Source organism: Haliotis asinina, chromosome 7 (assembly GCF_037392515.1).
Source record: "Haliotis asinina isolate JCU_RB_2024 chromosome 7, JCU_Hal_asi_v2, whole genome shotgun sequence".
NCBI lineage: Eukaryota > Metazoa > Mollusca > Gastropoda > Lepetellida > Haliotidae > Haliotis > Haliotis asinina.
Genome location: NC_090286.1, coordinates 21,032,826 through 21,054,123, shown reverse-complemented (window position 1 = coordinate 21,054,123; position 21,298 = coordinate 21,032,826). Strand labels below are relative to the sequence as shown.

The 21,298-nt window shown below is 38.9% G+C and overlaps 2 protein-coding genes across 3 annotated transcripts; one reads left to right on the top strand and one right to left on the bottom strand.

The window, feature by feature from the left end:
* LOC137290814 (uncharacterized) lies at window positions 1-18,678 on the bottom strand. 2 transcript variants are annotated; one of them, XM_067821950.1, is made up of 19 exons: window positions 18,483-18,678; window positions 17,893-18,030; window positions 17,267-17,365; window positions 14,212-14,422; window positions 13,633-13,741; window positions 13,132-13,291; window positions 12,470-12,575; window positions 12,216-12,339; window positions 11,526-11,664; window positions 10,309-10,404; window positions 4,709-4,820; window positions 4,541-4,605; window positions 4,042-4,210; window positions 3,636-3,775; window positions 2,922-2,999; window positions 1,859-1,959; window positions 1,602-1,749; window positions 968-1,026; window positions 1-524 (listed from the first exon to the last, which is right to left on the bottom strand). In XM_067821950.1, exons 1-19 carry the CDS (start codon window positions 18,618-18,620, stop codon window positions 362-364), a joined length of 2,355 nt encoding a protein of 784 aa, XP_067678051.1. In that variant the 5' UTR covers window positions 18,621-18,678; the 3' UTR covers window positions 1-361. The 2 variants fall into 2 exon arrangements, with proteins under 2 accessions (XP_067678051.1, XP_067678052.1); XM_067821951.1 differs by having other exon boundaries at window positions 12,216-12,336; window positions 18,483-18,669.
* Window positions 18,679-18,990: 312 nt separating this feature from the next.
* Window positions 18,991-20,884, top strand: LOC137290266 (coiled-coil domain-containing protein 169-like). The gene is made up of 3 exons (XM_067821052.1): window positions 18,991-19,172; window positions 19,682-19,872; window positions 20,358-20,884. Exons 1-3 carry the CDS (start codon window positions 18,991-18,993, stop codon window positions 20,882-20,884), a joined length of 900 nt encoding a protein of 299 aa, XP_067677153.1.
* The last annotated feature ends 414 nt before the right edge of the window (window positions 20,885-21,298 follow it).

Below are 21,298 nucleotides of genomic sequence, written 5' to 3'. Positions count from 1 at the left end.
TATTAGAAAGAAATTTATTTCAAAATAACACCTCTTAAAAAATATTGCATTCTGCCCAAATACAAACAATTTCCCTGAAAGAAAATACACATCTGTTCATTCTTTCACAACAGACTTCATAATTATATGTAAACCACATAGATACTTTCTTTGATGGTTTATAATTCAATGCAAATGTACAAGACTTTCTAACATTTTCAAATCCCAGTGTGTCTAATTTGTTTGGAATAATGATGTTATTTAAATACCACATTAATATCACAACCATGCCAAAATTAATGTAATTTGCTGTCAAGTATTAACTCCATGACTTCTGTAAGATGGTCACATAATTCTGTATTTCATGAAAGGAAGATGTCTGTCAACATTTGTCATCTGCTGACAGAACCTGCTGTAGGATTGGTCTGATGGAGCCAACTGAAATGTCTGGTGGTCCTTGGCAGAAGACTGCAGACGCAGACATGGTAAGCTGACTTTGTTTCACTTCTGGCTGCTTCTCAATGATGTCTGAGAAAGTCAGAAAACTGGAAAGAATGGAAACATTATTTATTTTCAAAATTCATACACAAATGGAAGCCCATGAACCTAGATATATGTTGTGGGTATGACAACACAAATACTTGACTGTGAACATATATACATGTTCTGTGGATATGAGGACACACAAATGATTGCCTGTGAGGTTAAAACTGTGTAGTATGTATGAAGACAAATAGTTGCCCATGAACTTGTACATAAGCTTTGAATATGAAGACACATAGGGTTGCCAAAGAGCATCGGCATAAGGAAACAAACTGCTGCCTGGATGCAAAGACCCATGCAATGGGTAGGATGACAAATGGTTGCCTATGAGGATAGATCTATCCCCAGTTAGACAAAAAATACAGAAACCAAAAATGATGATACAGTGTTGACAGATTAATGCTGTAGTCGAGTCCCACATCCAACTTAACAACATCAGACCTACCTTTGACAGGATGGCACAAGGGAGAATATATCTTTAGCATACTCCGACAGGACTTGTTGCTGAAACAAACATTGTCACCAAATAATATTTACAGGCATTCCTAATGGAAACTTACTATATGCTTAGATGATATCAGAATATCATTAACAAAGACAAATACTGAAATCCCAGTACACAATGACTGGGTGATACCTGTATGATCTCAGTATGATGACAAACGGAGAAATGATGTCACAGAGATGATGTACATGAAGTGCTTTATACCACCTGCAGTAGGGTACGATGACCATAATGGCCTTCTGGATGTGGACATCAGACTGTATGTGGCTACAATCAGTCAGAACTCATGGCTGATAACACATGACTTTATCATGACATGGTCATTGATATACGCACAGCAAAAAAACGTTGTCCACCTTGAGTGCCCAGGCACCAGAACTTAAACTTATTAAACATTTAGGTGGTGTGATACCACAAGAAGCCAGTATGGACATTCAGTTCTGCTTCATCTCTGTCTTACTGTAACTACATGTACTGAGGGCCTGGATTACCTCAGTTTCATCGTAAAGTGTTCTCCACTATTTCTTTCAAGTTTTTAAATACAACAATGTACCTCCAGTCATCTGACACCTACCTGAGCTAGTGCTGCCATGGTGATGAACAGGAGACATGCCCTGGACTGGGAGTTGTCTGGCTGCTCCTTGATCAGGGCAATTGCGGTCTTCCACTGCTGGTGCTCTAGGAGTAACTTGATGGCTCTCTCTGTGTCCTGCCCCTCACAACTGTCAACCGGTCAACATCAGAAATTAGAGACATGATGGCTTTCTCTCTCCCATGACTTTTAGAACTTTCAGAATATGTCAACAGTCAACAAAATGACATCTAGCTAACCTTGCCAGAATGAGGTTGACCTTGGCTCTCAATGCAGCCTCGATGTCCTGTGATGTGTCAGGTTCGGGGAGACAACTCACTGCCTTTTTATAATACTGGAACTGAGGAGGAATGAATTCGTGACACAAATTCAAATTCATTTAATAAATGCCTTACATATATATTACCCATGTATCAATGGTTGAATTGATAGGAGTGGACAAAGGGTCATCATTCAAATATACATCATGCAAATAGACATCAACTGAAATCTGAAAAAGAAAACAACAATATACATGATGGTTTCACTTTGAATGATGCTTAATGGGTTCCACTTCCCAGGTTACCATGACTGAAAGAGAGGTACTGTTGTAACATGCCCATTTACAGGCATGTATCAGATACACAGGGGGATTATTAATGGGCTTGTTCATCAAACACAGTTCCATCTGTTTGGTTGGTTTGTTGTTTAAAGCATATTCAGCAATATACCACCTATATGGTGTCAGTCTCTAAATAATCAAGTCCAAACAATCCAGTGATTAACATCATGAGCATCAATGTTGGGATACGACAGATGTAAACCAAGTCAGCGAACCTGCCCACCCAGTTCTGTTTGTCGCCTCTTACAACAAGCATGGGATAATGAAGATCAGTTCTAACCCAGATGTTAATGGGTAGTTCCATCTGGCATCCTGCTCACCTTCATTTTGTGTAAGCCAATATTATTCAATGCACATTGAGTTTTGTTTCATATAGCATCTCTTCTTGTTATGTCTGTTACTGGCATTTATTTTCTACGTATGTCATACATTCTTCGAAACATTAGACTATTATTGCATTCTGTAGTACCTCATTTTAACTTTTGTATTTTTCACTCACTATGCACCAATAATAAAACTTAACTGAAATCCTCTTTTTCTGGATACTTTGCTGATGGTATTTAGAGATGCACTTAATCACATGATATACAGTATTTACTTTCACCAATTACACTCAATCAGACAGCAAACTACATCACCTGCAATTCAAATGCAGTGTACCTAGTCTTTATCAATCTCTACAATCCAGTCACATGACCTACTGTTTGTTTCCTGCGGACAAAAGCTGACACACCAACAGTCTGCTCACTAATGCTCTGGGCTGCACGGACAAACTGCATCTGTAGTACACGAAAAAAAATACAGCATGCACAGGACTGTTATAATGGTGTTTTGGATGTAATTAAGTGGTGTGGTTACTGTAACAAATAAGGAGGACAGGTAAATGACAGCCATCACTGCATTTTGGCACAAGTCACCCTTTCAGTTGCAATGACGGTTGTATGGATCGGTGCTAGTGTAGAGCCCTTGTGCAGTCCTCTATTCAGATTGTTACCAAGCAAATATAATCAAGCATCCATGTTACCAGTACGGTAACCATGTAGTTACCACAGATACAACTAGTCTCAACATAACCAGATCTTAATCTCTAAGGATTACTGTACAACGCTTTCTCGAAAAAGAAAAAAAAAATGGCTGCAGAAACAAGGAATAGGTTGTTACTGTGTCTGAATTCTGAAGTTATAAGTCTTCATTATTGAGGGCGCTACAACATTAGCAGACTTGGACCAAGACTTGGACCATGACTTTGACAATCAATGGTTATGTTCAATGTGATGTAGACTTCCACTTGCTGTAGGCATGTTACCAAATATGGGTACTGTTTTTGGAATGGTGGTGCCTTCATGTATATCCAGGGTACTGTGTAGTTACCATCCTTTCAACTATTTATGTGGGTCTGTCCCAGAGGTTCCTACCAGGTTTTGAGGCTTGAGTTTGTACAGCAGGCGGCAGACGTGTTCAAACAACAGGAGAGTCGTATCCCCTGAGGGAGTTGTGTCAGCCTCCAGACCAAGTAGGCGCTGCCAGCGGTCAGCCTGGTCTGTGGGAAGGTCATCTGGACAAATGACACAATGGTGTTCATGGTCGGGCACATGCTATTCTGTCAAACAACTTTAATATCAGTCTACTCAATCAACAGTTTCACAGAGTTCAAGTACATATGTAGGATACAGTTCATTGCTCATGCCATGACCAGATGTCTTGGAAGGATAACAGAAATTTTCACTCGTGAAATAACAAGAAACCCTTTGAAATCCTTCCAGGTCATTTTATCGGTGCAACCTAATCATTTCCTGATAGAACAGACTACAAATGAAGTACCTGTATCATACTGTAAGTCACCAGTGAGAACATGAAGCATCACATCTGGGTACTTCTCACATAGCCACAGGATCTGTGCTTGCTGCACATCCAAAGGGAGAGAACTCTTGTTGAAGAGAATATTCCTGACCTCTTCCTCCACTGTTGTTGCCTCAGTGTTGGCTGGAAGCTAGACAGGTCAGTAACATCTCATTTATTACTGATGAAGACTGCTATAAATCTATATATATTCCTTATAACAATGCTTGCTTTAGGCTGACAAATAGATCTAGAACTTAGAACTTACGACACTGAAACAGCAATGTGGTTTCATGTTTCTCAACTGTGGTGAACAACAAAGTGGAGATTCTGTATTTGGATTTCATGTGTCTATATGTTAATCACATTTTAGAAACATAATCCTCACTAGTTTGCTAACTGTTCGTATAAACTTCAATAAATGCGCGTATATTGTATGAGATGGGAAATCCATTTACCTGGTGAGATAGTCATCACCTACCTTGGACCTATCAGCTATACTGCCAACTAGCTCCTCTAACCGCCAAAACTCTGCCATGTAGGGATCTGGAACATTTCAACACAAAGTCAAGCAATCAGAATCTGAAGTCGTATCATAGAACAGAAGGTATACTGACACTTAACATTCACAAACATTCTTGACACTGACCTACAAGTTGGGACAACCTTGACCTTGGCTGCTTCACTTGATCCCCTTTCCATCTTCTGTGTAGGTGTGATATCCTTTTAACAACATGGGCCGACTGGTCCTGTTGCTTCTCCTGGTCAACAGAGGAGTCAAGGCCAAGGATGTGAGATATTCAGTTAAAATATAGCTGGAAAATTGGTTAAAAGCAAATTAATAAGGAAATGCCTACTGTCTTTATAACATGGATTAACCCTTGACAATGACAACAGTTGACATCAGGTTCAAAAGTGTACAGGAAGTGCTTGAGTGGTAGGGAGTTTCCTTAGGTTTCATAAAGTCTATTAATTTTCAGACAGCGTGAATTCATTCCATTTAAAATAAAAGATTATCACTTTACCATTGGTTTTTGTTGTCAAAAAACAGGTGCTGTCATAATATGTTACAGATTGTTACAGCTACACATTAACACAGATAAGTCTAAAATATTCAATAATACATTGAGCAAACAATTGGCAAGTTACAATGATACACAATACAAGGTGGTGGTGGGTGGGTGTGGGTGTGGGTGTGGGTGGTGGTGGTGGTGTGTGTGTGGTGTGTGTGTGTGTGTGTGGTGTGTGTGGTGTGTGTGTGGGGTGGGTGGGTGGGGTGTGTGTGTGTGTGTGGGTGTGTGGGTGTGTGGGTGGTCAACAACCAGCCTTTATATACACAATCATTGATTCTTGAGCATTCAAGGAAAGTATGGATAGAACCTTCACAATCGGCCTTGTGTTTACTAACAGTCAAAACACACACTAAAATACAGAAGGGAGGCAACTCTAAAGCACTACCTAAAAGTCGTGCTGCCAAAATACTATTACCGATGATACAAAATATGATCCATACTAATTATCACTCAAAACTCTAAACACTGAGACCCAATACTAACTATCACTAAATCAGTAACAATACAAATTACAGAAAATACACTCTTGTAACATAAAGTCAAATGATTCAGGCCATATTTTCTCATACAACTTATCACAGGCAAAGTCAGCATCCAACCAAAAAACGTAATTGATTTTTTAATGTTTTAGCAGGAAAACATTGTCAAATATGGCCATATTTTGGCAGTGAGAAAAAGAAGTAAAACACAGAATTTTCCAATCAGATTCATTCGTTAAATCTCACTTTATTTTCCCCTCCAAAGAAACTGAAATAACACTTTATTGAACTCTTCAGGAATTGACCAAGAGGGTTAGGGGGTAAGAATAAGATAATTTAATTTTGAAATGAGTAAGGCCTTGAGAACAGCAATTCTACAAACAGGAGTAGTGACTGTTTTGAATTTCAAAGTCTTCAAAAGTGAATAAAAAAGTGAGAAAAAAAAAAAAGTTTTGACACTTTTCATCCACTAGTTGGTCTCCTCAATGCTGTAATTCCCCACCCCCATCCTGGCTTCACACTAATTACTGGTTATATCAACAACTCAAGTTATATCCTTTGATGTTTTTGTTATCTAATCTCCTCAATTATGTTGTTGTTATTGTTAATCTCAGCAATGTCTCATGTACCTGTATATAAACTGTTACACCTTGCCCTCCCATATGCTTGAAAACGGTATAAGAATCCATACCGAAATGTCGCTTTTGTGAAAATAAAGAAGCTGATCATCCATAAAATTTGTTCTGTCACCTATAGTTTAAAATATTCCCAGGAATAAAAACTCTATACACTGTGTTGACAGATACTCTTCATTTTCTTATTCTGTCCTTTGACATTCACATTCAAGAATCAGTTTAGGGAGATTACATATGATCCTTGAGTGAAGAAACTAAATTACTTTTCCAGTTCTTCAGACGACATTTAAGACAGACAAACAGACAGACAGACAGACAGACAGACAGACAGTCTATTCAGTATTTTAGGCCAACGACCCATAGTACAGTTACATGTTTTTTCAAAATTTGCATACTTAACACGTTTTACCACTAAAAATGAACACATTTTTCAGAAAACGTGCAACAGCGATAATAACATCTTTATTCTTAGAACGTAAAAGATTTATCATAGAATGTTGATCCTTATACCCTGTAAATAAGTTTGTAAGATATTTATTTGGCAGGTCTCGGTAGTGCTTGCACTCAGATAACATATGATATTCATCCTGGACATGACTGCTATTACATTTTACACATAAAATTTCAATTGAATTTAAATTTTCACATTTACGTTCAGACTGTACACTGAAATCATGCAAGGAGATTCTGAATTTACAGAAAGCTCTTCTCAAAGATTTGTCATGTAATACAGCTAAATATTTTTCTGGCTGTAGTAACGATTTTACAAAAGCATAATGGGAAAGATATTTAGATGAACGTAAATACGCATGCCAATCTTGGAAAAATATGTCTATTAGTCTTTGTTTAAAAATTAAATTAAACAGCTTTTTATCACCGACATCCTGTGATATCCAAACATACGAAAACCCACACTTCAAATGAATATTTCTGATATCAGACACCCAGCTGTTCTTACCTTTATCATCTAGTTGTTTTAACATGCGATAACACTGATATGGTTTCTATAAGCATCCATACATAACAGCTTTATCCAATAGTTGTCTGCTCTTAATTGTGTTGAAACAAAGATGGAATATCTGCCTGTACTGCCAAGAATCACTCTGTTGGAAGCATATTTACGGACACCTAAGTATTTCTTCAAATATGAAGTTTGTTTTTTTTCTATCGAGTCATGGTATTTTACACCCCAAATTTCAGAACAATATAATAGAATGGGTGCAATCTTATTATCAAAAACAGAAGACGCCACATTAAATGATATACAGTCACTTTGCTTGAACAAATTACATTTTCTTCCTATCCACATAATCAAATGCCATTTTAAAATAAATGAATACGCAGTAAAAACGCCCCTTTGGTCTGCTTAGGTATTTAGTACATAAAGCTTGAAGAACAAATATATTGTCTACTACTGAAGAGTTAGGTCGAAATCCTGCTTTGGATTCTGATAATAAATCGTTTACATCAAGCCATATCCTGATATGCTTTTCAAGTATAGCAGAAAATATTTTCCCGGTAACATTTAACATCGATATACCCCTATAATTGCTGGGTTCCAATCTGTTTCCAGACTTATAAAGAGAAATTATCATTCCTATATTCCATACATTTGGAAATACACCAGTATCCAGAATCATATTAAACAGTAGTTTAAGATACAGAATTATAAAGTGACTTATACTCTTCAGGAATTCAGGTGATATTCCATCCATACCAGGAGCTTCACCAACCCTAAGTTCATTCAGTGCTTGTTTAATCTCATGTTCACTGATTTCACATGACAAGACTTGATCCACAAAAGGAAAGTTATTACAATCTGAGCACGAGTGAGAATCTTAATATTCGGATACTAATTTATCAAAATCACTCATCTTTGTTGTTTCTGTTGGGCATAGAAGACCCTGAAAGTATTTGTACCACACTTTGGGTGCTACATCATTTCCACTAGCATAGCCCTTCAAATAATTCTTTAGAGTTCTTCACAGTTCTTTGCAATCACTGTATTTGGCAGCGTCATTTATTTCATTACTCATTTTCATCTTGTATACGTTTTGTTTTAAAGTACTTGTCTTCTTATATTTGGATTTTGCACAGAAGTATTTTTTTTTTCATTCTCATCACATTTAAAAGTTCTGAATTTGTTTAAGAGGTAATACTGCTTAGTCTTTAATTGTAAACATTCTGTATCAAACCACAACTGTTGATTTTTTTCTATAACTCTTCTTGGACTTACACATAATGCACCTGCCTTTTCTCTACAGGAAATAAGTATATCTGATAACCTTTCAACGGCAATATCAACATCACTTTGTAATGAAGAACAGAATTCAGTAAACAAGTTGAACATGCAGATGAACATGCTGAAATCATCAAAGTGTCTGCATCACCTTGAACATTAAGTGAAGGTCACCAAAATGTTCAGGGCCCTGACCTTCCCTAGAATAAGCTTGGTGTTGAATATAAAGAAAATTCTGGGGATGGTTCTTGAGATATCTCGCTGACAAGGGTAAAAAGTTACAGTCCCCTTGTGACCTTGAAATGAAGGTAAAGGTCACCAAACCTGACTGAGACCACTATGATGAACCTAGGTACCAAATATGAAAAGAATCTACTGAATGATTCTTAAGATTTTTCCAATTCGTACATACAGTGTTCCCAGAAATTATTGAGAAAATCTTTGTTTTTTTTCTAATGATGCTAAGATTGGAAAAAGGGCTTTCACTATGCACTAAGCATATTAAATAAGGGAGACAACTCTTGAAGGCTTAGAAGGCAGCTCATTATGTCAAGAGTTATCTCCCTTGTCTGAGCAGACGGCTTCCTGTGTTGACATGGCAGAATTTACAGCAAGAGAGAAAAGAAAGCTCATTCTAGATGATTTTGAAAGGGGTGAGGCTGATGCTAAAGTATTAGCTTGTAGACATGGTATTCCTCTGTCTACAGTATACAGAACTTTGAAGAATATTCAAACAGGAACCAGGATAGAGCACAAAGCAGGGGCAGGTCGGCCTAGGAAATTCAGTGTTGTGGATCGCCGAAGACTTGGGCAGACTGTGAGTAGGGGCAAATTGAAAAGTGTTGAGAACATCAGAAATGAAATGATTAGCAGAGGAAGTCCTCAGGTATGCAATGAAACAGTTAGGCAGGAATTACAGAGACTTAATTGGGTGAAAAAACGTGGAATTCCCTCGCCGTTGATGAAAGATGCACAAAAGGAAAAACGTTTAAACTGGTGTCGGGCTCATGAAAATCAAGATTGGGATAATGTTTTCTTTTCGGATGAAAGTTCTGTTTGGCTTTTCCCTAATTGTGTGAAAAGTTGGACCAAAGATACTGTCAAACCTATCTACCAGCGACCAAAACATAGCCCGAAGTTTCACATGTGGGATGGCATATGGGCTCGCGGAGTGACGCCATTGTGTGTTTTCAAGGGAAACTTGACAAAAGAAAGATACGCTGACATTCTAAATGGTCACCTTCTTCCGACAGCACAAACATTGTATGAAGATGATTGGATTTTCCAGCATGATAATGACCCAAAACACACTGCGCGCTACACAAAACAGTGGTTGTCGGGCGAAAAATGTTCAAGTTTTAGACTGGCCCAGTTACAGCCCAGACCTAAACCCAATTGAGAATGTGTGGGGAGTCATGAAGGACAGAATAAACCAAAAGGGACTGAGAAATATTGAAGATATGAAGGCCGAGGTGGTCCAATATTAGGATACCCTGTCACACGATTACCTACAAACTTTGATGGGTAGTGTGCCTAGGCGTATTCAGGCATGCATTGCTGAGCGAGGAGGTCTAACAAAGTACTAAAACAAGACTAAGACTGTAAAAGGATGATGTTTTAACATGTTTATGTAAGTAAAACGCCAGAAGTTAATAAACGTAATGAGTTACATGACGCAACATGATTCTCAAATATTTCTGGGAATACTATACATCTGTACACAGACAGCCTTATGTTATGTCCCAAGCTTCGTGCTAAACGCATGGCAGGGTATAATGACATGGCAGAGTATAATAACATGGCAGAGTATAATGTGTACCCACCTGACTAAGGTAGGCAACCTGTAGACTGTCTGTCTGGAACGTCCTCCCTGCAGGCACTGACATCACACTCAGACTGTCAGCTTTTGCAGAAGTCTTCTGTGAACAGGAAACATCTAATATAAAGTCAGATTAACTGTGTTGTTTCTCTAACAGGGAAACATACAGTAACACACAAAAGCTACTTTATTCAACAGGGAAACACACAGTAACACAAACTGCTGCTATATTTAACAGGGAAACATACAGTAACACAAACTGCTGCTTTATTCAACAGGAAAACGCACAGTAACACAAACTGCTACTTTATTTAACAGGGAAGCTCACAGTAACACTAACTGCTGCTTTATTCAACAGGAAAACGCACAGTAACACAAACTGCTGCTTTATTCAACAGGGAAACGCACAGAAACACAAACTGCAGCTTTATTTAACTGGGAAACACACAGTAATACAAACTGCTGCTTTATTTAACAGGGAAACACACAGTTATAGTACTAATACAGACTGTTATTTTATTCAATCGAGAAAACCTGCGACACAAACAACCACTCAAACCACACAAAATAATTCTCTAATTCTCTAATTTTAGTGTAGAAACAAAGCAAAAGATAACAAAAATACATGAGAATAAGATAATGTCGGCATGACATAAGATATTGTTGGCATGACATAAGATATTGTTGGCATGACATAAGACATTGTTGGCATGGCATAAGACATTGTCTGCATGACATAACATATTGTTGGCATAACATATGATATTGTCGGCATGACATAAGTTTCATTATTCAGCTGCTAATATATTGAAAATTTTATCAGGCTATAATCTTGTAAAATTTAAAAGTGTATTATAACTTAACAAGACTGAGGACAAGTGATACATTGACAAAATGACCCCACGAAATTTCACTAGCCAGTGCAGCCAGTGACTGTGAGATTTATAGGCTCAACCTAATTTTTACTAGCTAGTGGGCACTGACTATTTCACACGCTATTTAATATGCCAACTGAGGGTACTATCACTTCACTGAGATCTGCTCTTACGTTACTACATGTCTTCCACTGATGACATCTTTACCATGTGGGGTAAACACTTAGGTCCAGAAGATGGGGTGTCCAACCAGGGGTCACAGGTTTGAATTTCATGAAGAAAGTTGGTAAAATAGCGGAAAGGTTTAACACTGTTGTAATTGTTATTGCGATGAATGATAAGTTACCTGTACAATGTATATGTCGTGCTGGGTAAACAGTCCTGCCATGACAGTGGGGATATGAGACACACTGACTCCTAGAACTTCCCCACTGTCTGGTGATGTCACATCATGCAGTGGCAGACCTAGTCTGGCATTGAACAACCTGAAACAGCGGAAACACAATCAGGGTGAACACTGACAAGCTAAATGTGTACATACTCACATAGACAACTGTCTCAACCTCCTTGTCTTGGATACACAAGTCCATAACATTTCCATGGGAACAGCAAATTGAAACACTTCAGTACTGAAAAGTATGGAATCACAATAGTTGTGCACTGAGTCATTGCACATTGTTTAGTAGTTTTCATGCAAAACTGTTTGAGAGCCATGGAAATGTAGCCTACAGTTGTTTCCATTAAAACATAACAAAGTATAAAATTCAAAATAGAAATATAGTTAAGGGAAGACGTTCAGCTGACGAGAAATACCTATGCCATGCGTTGTCAAACACACAATCCATGGTTTCAATATTATAGCCATATATAGCATAGGAATGCTCATGCAAAGTTTAAGCAAGCCATAAGCAATATCACTCCCGTCTCTCTGGTAGGGATGGAATCAAGAGAAAGGACCAAAGGACCAAGTGTTATCTCCCCTTCCCCATTACACTATAAATGGACAGATCCCAGCACAGGTCCAGTGTAACCCTACCTGAGTTTGTTGCCAGTTCTAATACCAAAGACAGTCTGTGTGAGGAACCAGTTGTCCGCCTCCAGCTCCACATCTGACAGATCTGGGAACTGGGTCATTGTGCAGGTCACCACATCACTGTCTTCTGTGTCAATCATAGAGGGAGCTCATCAATGACGTATCTCTGGCAGTACTGGTGTCAACATACTGGCTGTGCATTTATCTATGAGACTAGTCTTCTAAACCAGTCATTAAGACACTGAAAAGTCACTAACCGTCCATAGTGTGGTATCTGTACAGCTTCCCATCCTCCTGCAGCACGACCACATGGCCTCTCTGTGGGTCCAGCTGGACATACACCCTCCCACTGTACTGACCACTCTGAAACACCAGTGTAACACACACAGTCCTTCCACAAGTCTAGATCAATGTCATGTGGTGACCTCACAATAACAAAGGCAGCTGGGGATAAGTTTTGTTTTGTTAGTTTGTTGTTTAATGTCACACTCAGCAGTATTTAAGCTATATAATGGCTGTCTGTAAAAAAAATGTGTCTGAACCAGACAAACCAGTGATCAACATCATGAGCAATGATATATGCCATTGGTATATGATGACAGACGTCAACGAGTCCAATCCCGATAGTCGCCTCTTACGACAAGCATGGGTTACTGAAGACCACGGATTGGGGATAAGTTGTAACACTGCTGTGCTGTATCTCAGATAGTTAAGCAATGAAACAATACACAGAAAACTTAATTTGTAAAGCCAGGTGAAGAAGGAGGAAAAGGTTTATTACTAAAGCAGATGCAACTGAAACCTTCCAGACCAAATGTTACTGGGCAAGTCTGTTTCCTGGACATATATCCTGTATTGTTAATCACATCAACCAAGGATTGGTACTAGGACATGAATGTTAGGGAATCATGGTTCTCACCTTTGCAATGAGGGGCAGACAATGGACAAGCACTGTCCTGAAATCCACTGAAGGAAGGGGAGATAAATCTGTTTCTAGCTTCTCTCCAGCAACAAACATGGTGACATGTTGCTTGTTAATATTCAGCCACAGAATAAAATGGACAGACCCATCAACTGGCCTGAAAATATAAAAACAATATTTTCACCTTATCAAAATATTTTGAAAATCTAGGCAAGAAAAAAAAGTTGATTAAACTAAAGTGAAACAATCAGTAAAACTACCAGCTATATAAGGTGACCTGTAAATAATTAGTCACTGCTAGACAAACCAGTGGTTGACTGCATGAACAATCTTTCATAACAAACCATCAACATTACTTTCTAAATTGGGGTCTACAAGCTATGACCTTTGCTGACCCAACATTGATAGCTGAGTCACAGTGAGCCAGTCTGAAGGAGTCATACTTCAACATGTATTTTAACTGATATTCCTCCTAACCATTCCATTGCATGACAGTACCTGGATGATATAAGAATGTTATTCACGATGACAAAGACATCGCTAGGGGGGCAGTTGTGTACCAGGGCATGCACAGGACCAATGTCTTTACTCTTCACCTTTGCCAAGTCTGGAAGAAAAAATGAGTGTCTGTTTCATCATGTCAATACATTACTACAACCTACTTTACAGTTCCAGCCCTCCACTGTTATATAAAGTCACAACAGTTACAAGGAGCCCTTTGACTCAACAGACTTCAATAGGAAGAAACAACTTCTTGAGGATCATTCGTGTGTCATCAGTAATGGACTCAAAGTTGAATGAGACTATATGATAAATAAAATGGAGAAATTATTACATATACCTGTCTCGTACAGTGCTGTCTCCTTAACTACATTTTGTCTACATTTCTACATTACAGTGTACCTACTATATTACTGTATACTTTACTACAGAACTGTCTACTTTACTATAGTACTGTCTAGTTTATTACAGAATGGTCTACTTTACTACAGAACTGTCTACTTTAAGTCTACATTTCTACTGTACTGTCAACTACAGTTCTGTCTACTTCACTCCAGTGATACTTTACAACAGTACCATCAGGTAGTGTCCTCTTGCAGATGCAGTATGTAGCAGAATCTGTGGCAGCCCTCTTCTCACACCAGTAGATACACTTGTGTGCTGGGTCCATGCACACACTGACCACCTCCGCACCAGCCGTGGCGTTGCAGACATCAAACTCCGCAAAGACTGACCATGTGTACTCCTCATCAAACTTCCAGCACTGCACATGGCCACTTCGCTGCACCTGGGCAGATGAGGTGATTCACACTCTTATCTACCTATATATCTGTACTTGTTAGCAGGCCTAGCACATGACATTGCCACTGAGCCATTTAGTACTTAGACAACAGAGCATTTCTTGAACATACTAAATTGTAATCCAAATATTACTGGCTTGGTTAAGAAGAAGAAAGAGAAGAAAATTATTTTATTAAAGTATCACCTGCTGTGGTACAAAATATATATACATATTACCATATATTAAAAACAGCACCCGGCCAGTCGGCCTATGCGACATTGGATCAAACATATATTACATACCATACCTGTATAAAATACATAAATACACACATCCCAACCCGACTTGCAACACACACATGCGCAAACACACACATATATAATCGTATATACATGCAATAGTGTAGAGGTATAAAGTCCCTTACATGGACCAGCCATCCACCAAACCCATACACACTTAGTGACTTACATACTGCAGTCATGGTAAATACACCATAGGCAAATATTGAGCTCAAGTAATAAAAGTAAATATCAAAATAAGCTGACATGTCAGGCTATACACACCCACATACTTATTAGGCAATATATAGCATTGATGGAAGTCAGCTAACGATTAGCAGAGTTTACGGCGCCTGTACATTTTGTAAAAAGGCGGCTAGGAATTTATTTACACAGGGAGTGTTCATTAAGTAACAAGTCTGTTGCAGTGGAGAGAGATTCGGGAAGTAGAGCTCCAAGGAGGTAAAGTGTTCCCATAGATCATATCTTAAATCAGAATAAAACTTGCACACAGTTAGGAAGTGAACTTCATCTTCAACAACTTTAGACTAACACATTTTACAAATCCTTCCGTCCTAAGGGACAATTGGTCATGAGAATCTCCCAGTCTCTACTTCAAGGGATAAAGTACCTGTATGTAATTTAGCGAGTGAACTTCGATAAGATCGGTCCATGATGAGCTGAACATATGATTCAGTGTTAAGTGAGGTCTTAAAAAGTCTGAATGTTCTAAGTTTGTTGCCGTTGGAGAGCCCTCTCTCATTCCACAGCTGGCATAGCCAGTCGTGGTGATCATTCGATATAAGGTCAGGCCTTAATATAGTTTATGTCTGAAGTTCTTAAATTGAACAAGTCAAAAATAGGCAACTGTCATGAACTGATAAGTGTGAAAACCTTGTTAGTCCATGATTTACAAACATTTCGTGACCACATAACGATTTTACTACTCACTCGCTTAATGTCACAGTTTTGTAGGTAATACCAGAGTCATAACATTTCTAATTTTTGCTCCGTAAAAGGTGAAGTCCTTCCCATATCTCCTCAAACTGATAAGTTAGGTGACTTACTGCCCACACCAAGAAAGCTCGGTTTTGTACCGCATTTATGCAGCTAAACTGATGTATGCCCCACACCGCAGCTCCATATGAGAGAATTGGTTGCATAATGTTTTCATAGAGCTTGTTGAACACCTCGTAAGCCATACCTCCACAGCCTTTAAATTTACGTACTATTACACCAAGGGCACGGTGTGCTGACTTAGCAATTTCCTTGGCCGTGAAGTTGAGATCAAGGTGTTCATGGAACCAAACGCCAAGATATATGCACGCATGAGAGTAACACACTTCACTTTCACCGATAGTGAAACTAACATCAGATCGTTTGGAACCACTTAATGGGAAATGGACAACTTGTGTTTTCTTCAGATTAACATATAAACGCCATTTAGTACACCAGGTATAAACGCAATTCAGCATTTTTGTAGACAAGTTTCAGCAGGTGCAGTTAGGGCAATATCGTCTGCATACAATAAAACACTTAGTAAACAGTTACCTAAGTTAATCCCACAGTTCAGACAGTTAATTTCATCTGCAAGGTCGTTTATATAAGCAGAAAAGAGTGTGGGTGAGGGCACACATTCCTGGCGGACACCAGAATAGACTGGGAATAAATTTGTGAAAATGTTATTAACATTGACTCTTGAACACATCGAGTCGTACATAGACTTCACAGCTCTTAGAAAATGTCCTTTAATTCCAAGTTTTTTTAAGTTTGCACCACAAGCAATCACAGTTGACTTTGTCGAAGGCCTTTGAAATGTCAATAAAACAGACAAATGTTGGCCTATGGGCCAATGCCCTTGTACCAATAGTAAACGTCAAAATTTTATTGGGCTCTTTTATATTCTAATGATTGTGAATCAGGCCAGTAATATATTGTTAAAGATATCCCAACAGACTAGCTGAAAATTTCACATAGAAAATAATATTAGTTTTTGTGTTCGTTCCATGTTGTTTCCAAGGGGAAACATGACTGACCATCTTCAGTTACCAAACATCACACCAATTCTAACATGGTGCCTTTTGATGCTGTGATATTTTGCAGGACCAGTGAAATACTATGTGAACTAAAAGCATTTTCACTCAACTAGACCTCCTGGCCACTGACATTTCAAAATCAATTCCTACAAGCACTGTGTGTACATTCCAGTATAGCTGAAACACGACACCTATCAATGCATGGGGCTCTACCTTAACAATGGTAACTAACTGTAAATACATGTCTCTGATTCATTAAATTATTCATTGTAACTACAAAATGAGTTATTTTCTTTGGATTGTCTGGTCTGGCTAAATCCATTGTAGGTTGTGGCCATGACATCTGGCTTATTTCATACAATGTGTCATGGATCACATACGTTCTTTTAAATTTCAATCATATCAGGAAAAAATGTAAAGCTATATAATGTACCACCATGACATAAGCACACATAAGGCTTCAGGACAGGTGAAATAAACAGTCTTCTTGAGCACCATGAATGAGTGAGGATATGATAACAGCAGGTGGTGCTCACCACAAAGACTGTGTTGGGGTAGATGGCGGGATCCAGCACCTCCAGGATGGGGGACGTCATGGACTGGTAGTAGAACCCTAGTGGACCAGTGTCAGAAATCTACACAAGGAATGTGACATGTTACACAAGTGACTATTCTGTGTTAATAAATCAGTGTTTATCAGAAACCATTCACATCTACAGTCACCTTCACATATGTGACAGGTAATGAAATCAATGAGTAATTTACATTTGTAAATTATTTCACTTTCATATTTGGGCAGAATTTGGTGCAAAGTCCAAATTGCCATCCCTGTACTGCCTATGCAATAGAAAGAAACATACATGCATATCAAACCTTTACACATCCAAGTGTGTCGAAAAACTATATCAGAATATACAGAATCATAAAAGGATCATTGGTGTATCAAACATTCACATGGGGGGTTGGATGGGTGAGTGTGTTTGTGGGTGTGTTTTTTTTTTGTTGAGTGGATAGCCTTGTAGTTAAAGCGTTTGCTCTTCATGCCAAAGGCCCACGTTCGATTCTCAATATGGGTACAATGTGTGATGATTGATGTGTGCCATATTGCTAAAAGTGGTGTAAACACATTCACTGAACACACATGAAGCCACATAAGCCTTGCCTGTTGTCTACTGGCAGGGATGAAGTCAAAGCTGAACACTTTCAGTCTGGATTTAGTTGTGAGAAAAAGATGACCAGGAAGTAGCCACATCTGTCCAAGCTGACCATATGTACCACGCCTGACCACATCTTCAAATACCTGTGTGACAGTAGTTGAACAGGCTAAACACAAACTATGATTTAAACTAAGTTTTACATCACATCTCATTCGTAATTAATATAAAAATTATTATTTCAATTCTTCAGCTTTGATACCACGATGAACAGATCATGCTGTTAAAATTAAAATACTAGGCGAAAAAGTGTTCCTTAATTTGATACCGACAACGGAATATCGATAGCACTGACATGCATCCATCGAAGTTGATGAATTCATTAGGCTAGCCTCAGGCGAAAACGAAAGATCAAAAGTGTGACTGAACTATCTCAGTATTAAATAATATTAATGACAGCAGTATCAGTTGATAACAATGATCAGCATCCGTGCACACAGCAACCTATAAAATTTTAAACATCATCTGACATACATAAATTTTGTCTAGACCTTCTATAACCAAAACAATAGCACGTGATGCCACGATACGCCCTCACCTCGTTTCTGTAAACAGGGAAGAGATTTGTCAGTAATCTGCAGTCAAAAGTCATGTCATTCAGATAGGAGGAAAGGCAGAAGTTGGTTCCCCTGAGGCCACCGTGCCTCCTGCGCTGGATTCTGCAGTAAAGGCACATGCAAATTTCTAGAGGAAATGGGTCCTGTTATTGAAAGGGACGTAACTCTAAATGAAATGGGTAAATGAACTATGTTCCATCGAATGCGGCAAGATGGCTGTTTTAGGTTCAAATCCGCTCTTTTTAACATATGATCTACTTTTTAGTTTTTCATTGCCTAAAAATACATATCAAACTGTTTACTCTGTGAAATTACTCAATACTTTAATATCATCGAATACAATAAAGAATAAGTTAAACGCAAATCCTCAGATGACATAGTATGTGACGTCACGCAACTTCACTATTGTGATGTCATAATCAGCATAAACGGAGTAATCACTTGATAGCTCTTCGCCCCGAATATTTCTCCATAAATGATGGTGTGAGTATGGAGGAAGAAGATGAGGAGGATGACATCCGGGCCATCCAGAGACTGCGGAGGGAGCTGTACTATGAACGCGAGACTGTCCGGACTTTACACGCCTCGGCTAACCAGTGGAGGAACATTGTACGGGAGAATCTCGCCATGAACATACAGCGAGAACAGGAAGAAGTTGAATGGAGGATCAGGTAGTGAAAAGTGCAAAAGAAATGTGAACAGGGTAATATATATATAAAGTCATGCTGGCCTAGAAGGGTGCGCATGTTACTTGTAGTACCCTCTCATCTAGGACATTATCCGTCCTGGATAGAACTGATCTTCAATAACCCATGCATGTAGAAACCGACTAACGAGATCGGGTGGTCAGGCTCGGTGACATGGTTGACACGTCATCGTATCCCATTGCGTAGATCGATGCTCATGCCGTTTATCAACCGAGTGTCAGGACTAGACTCGATTATTTTCAGACTGCCGCCAGATGGCTGGAAAGTTAAACTCACTCATCAAAGACCTCAAGGACGACAATTTGCTAGAAGCCGCGGCGGCTGAGTGGGTTAGATCATTGACTGTGTACCAGCGATTAGGTGCCTGAGTCTGAGACTGGGTTCGATTCAAGGAAACTACTAAAATCTGTACATGTATTTGCTGAATGATGTCTGGTGATCCAGAACCAAGTACTGAGGCAGTTTGGTTTCAGGTATCAGTACCAGCGATCCTTCAACGAGATGCTAAAGAAGTTGATTGAGAACTTGAGGACCGAGATCCGTGAACTACGACGAGGCAACACTGAGGCGAGTAGCTACATGGTAGGCGACATGTTGAAGAGGTCGCTGCCCGAGTGTCGTCTCAAAGTCAGACATTTTGAAACCGATCTCAAGTCCATGAAAAGTGAGATGTTACACAGTCTAAGCTATTTACATTGCATTGATGTCATTCAGGATGACACTATAAGGCTAAACAAAAAAGTGAAATGTTTCTTGGGCATCGGCGCGTAACCCTTTTGTGTGCACGTAACAATTTTTCATTGCTGTTTTTTTTAAAAATGATTTGGCCGCGTCCCGATCATCCATTTGTCCACTTTAAGAATGAATGTCTGTAAGAACGAAATGACGATATGATAAGAAACTAAACGATATTTCCGTCATAATATTAAAGGTATAAATATTTCAATATGATCTGTATGATCTAGATTACGCAAGTGTTGAACACGTTTTCCTCATGATTATCCCTTAAATAATTGAAACATGAATGTCATCCTATCGGTGTTATTTCTGTAACTGGCGTGTTACGATGTTGCTTGTGCTCCGAATTTGACTACAGGTGCCCGAGATTTAAGTCATTCAACACACTAACCGAGGCTATGTTTCTTTCAGATCTCCGCAACATGTATGAGCGGCAGCTAGACCATGAGTCTGTGGAATACTCTAAGGTCAAAGAGAAACGGACTGCTGTGTTCAAAGACCTCCTGTTCATGCAAAATATATGCATTAAACAACAACAGACATTTGAAAAAGAATATTTTGCTAAACTCAGAGAAAGACATGGCGGGATTCTATTCCGTGATAGTACTGTGTGTTTGAGGAGGGGTCGACAAGAAGGCGTAAAGGCCCGTGTGTCAAATGTTAGAACCAAAGATGCTACCATATACAGTGGCAAGGACAGCATGAAAAGGTCTGACACATTAGTGAACGGTATCGTGGCAAGAGCTTCAAGTACATCACTTGATAACGTTGAGATGAAGGACACTAGCTGCATCAGAGAACAGGCAGCCCTGGAGCAGGTTACACGCCATATAGGCAGGACACATGAGGACAAAACAAGCGAGCAGTTTCAAGGTAGTAAACATGGAAAGAAACACCTTGAGAGAGTGACATACAATGATGACATATTCAATTTTTGATCAGTCACATGTCCACCGTGCCCTAACGCCAAGCTCCTTGGATATTTGAATCAAGGAGATAGTGAAATGTTTTGGCCATTAGAATCAGGTGTTGACCACAACCAGCAACCATTCCCATTTTATCCGAATATTTCTAACAATAAAGTTTATGTTGAATGAACTATGTTTGTTCTACTGGATACCTCACTATTAGTGACAAGCAATACTACGATGAACCTGTATTTTCGTTTGTGCCTCAGTATCATCCCATTTTCATGCTGCAGCAAATATCAAGCAGAAACGAAAAGATAAGTTTAAGTCAGATATTTCCCGAAAGCATGCGAGTGGTTTGATAGTATAGAAGTCTGGCACTCCGACCACACCCATGCTTTAACATCATGGCAGGGCCTGATCAGTTTGTTTGCTGTGATAATC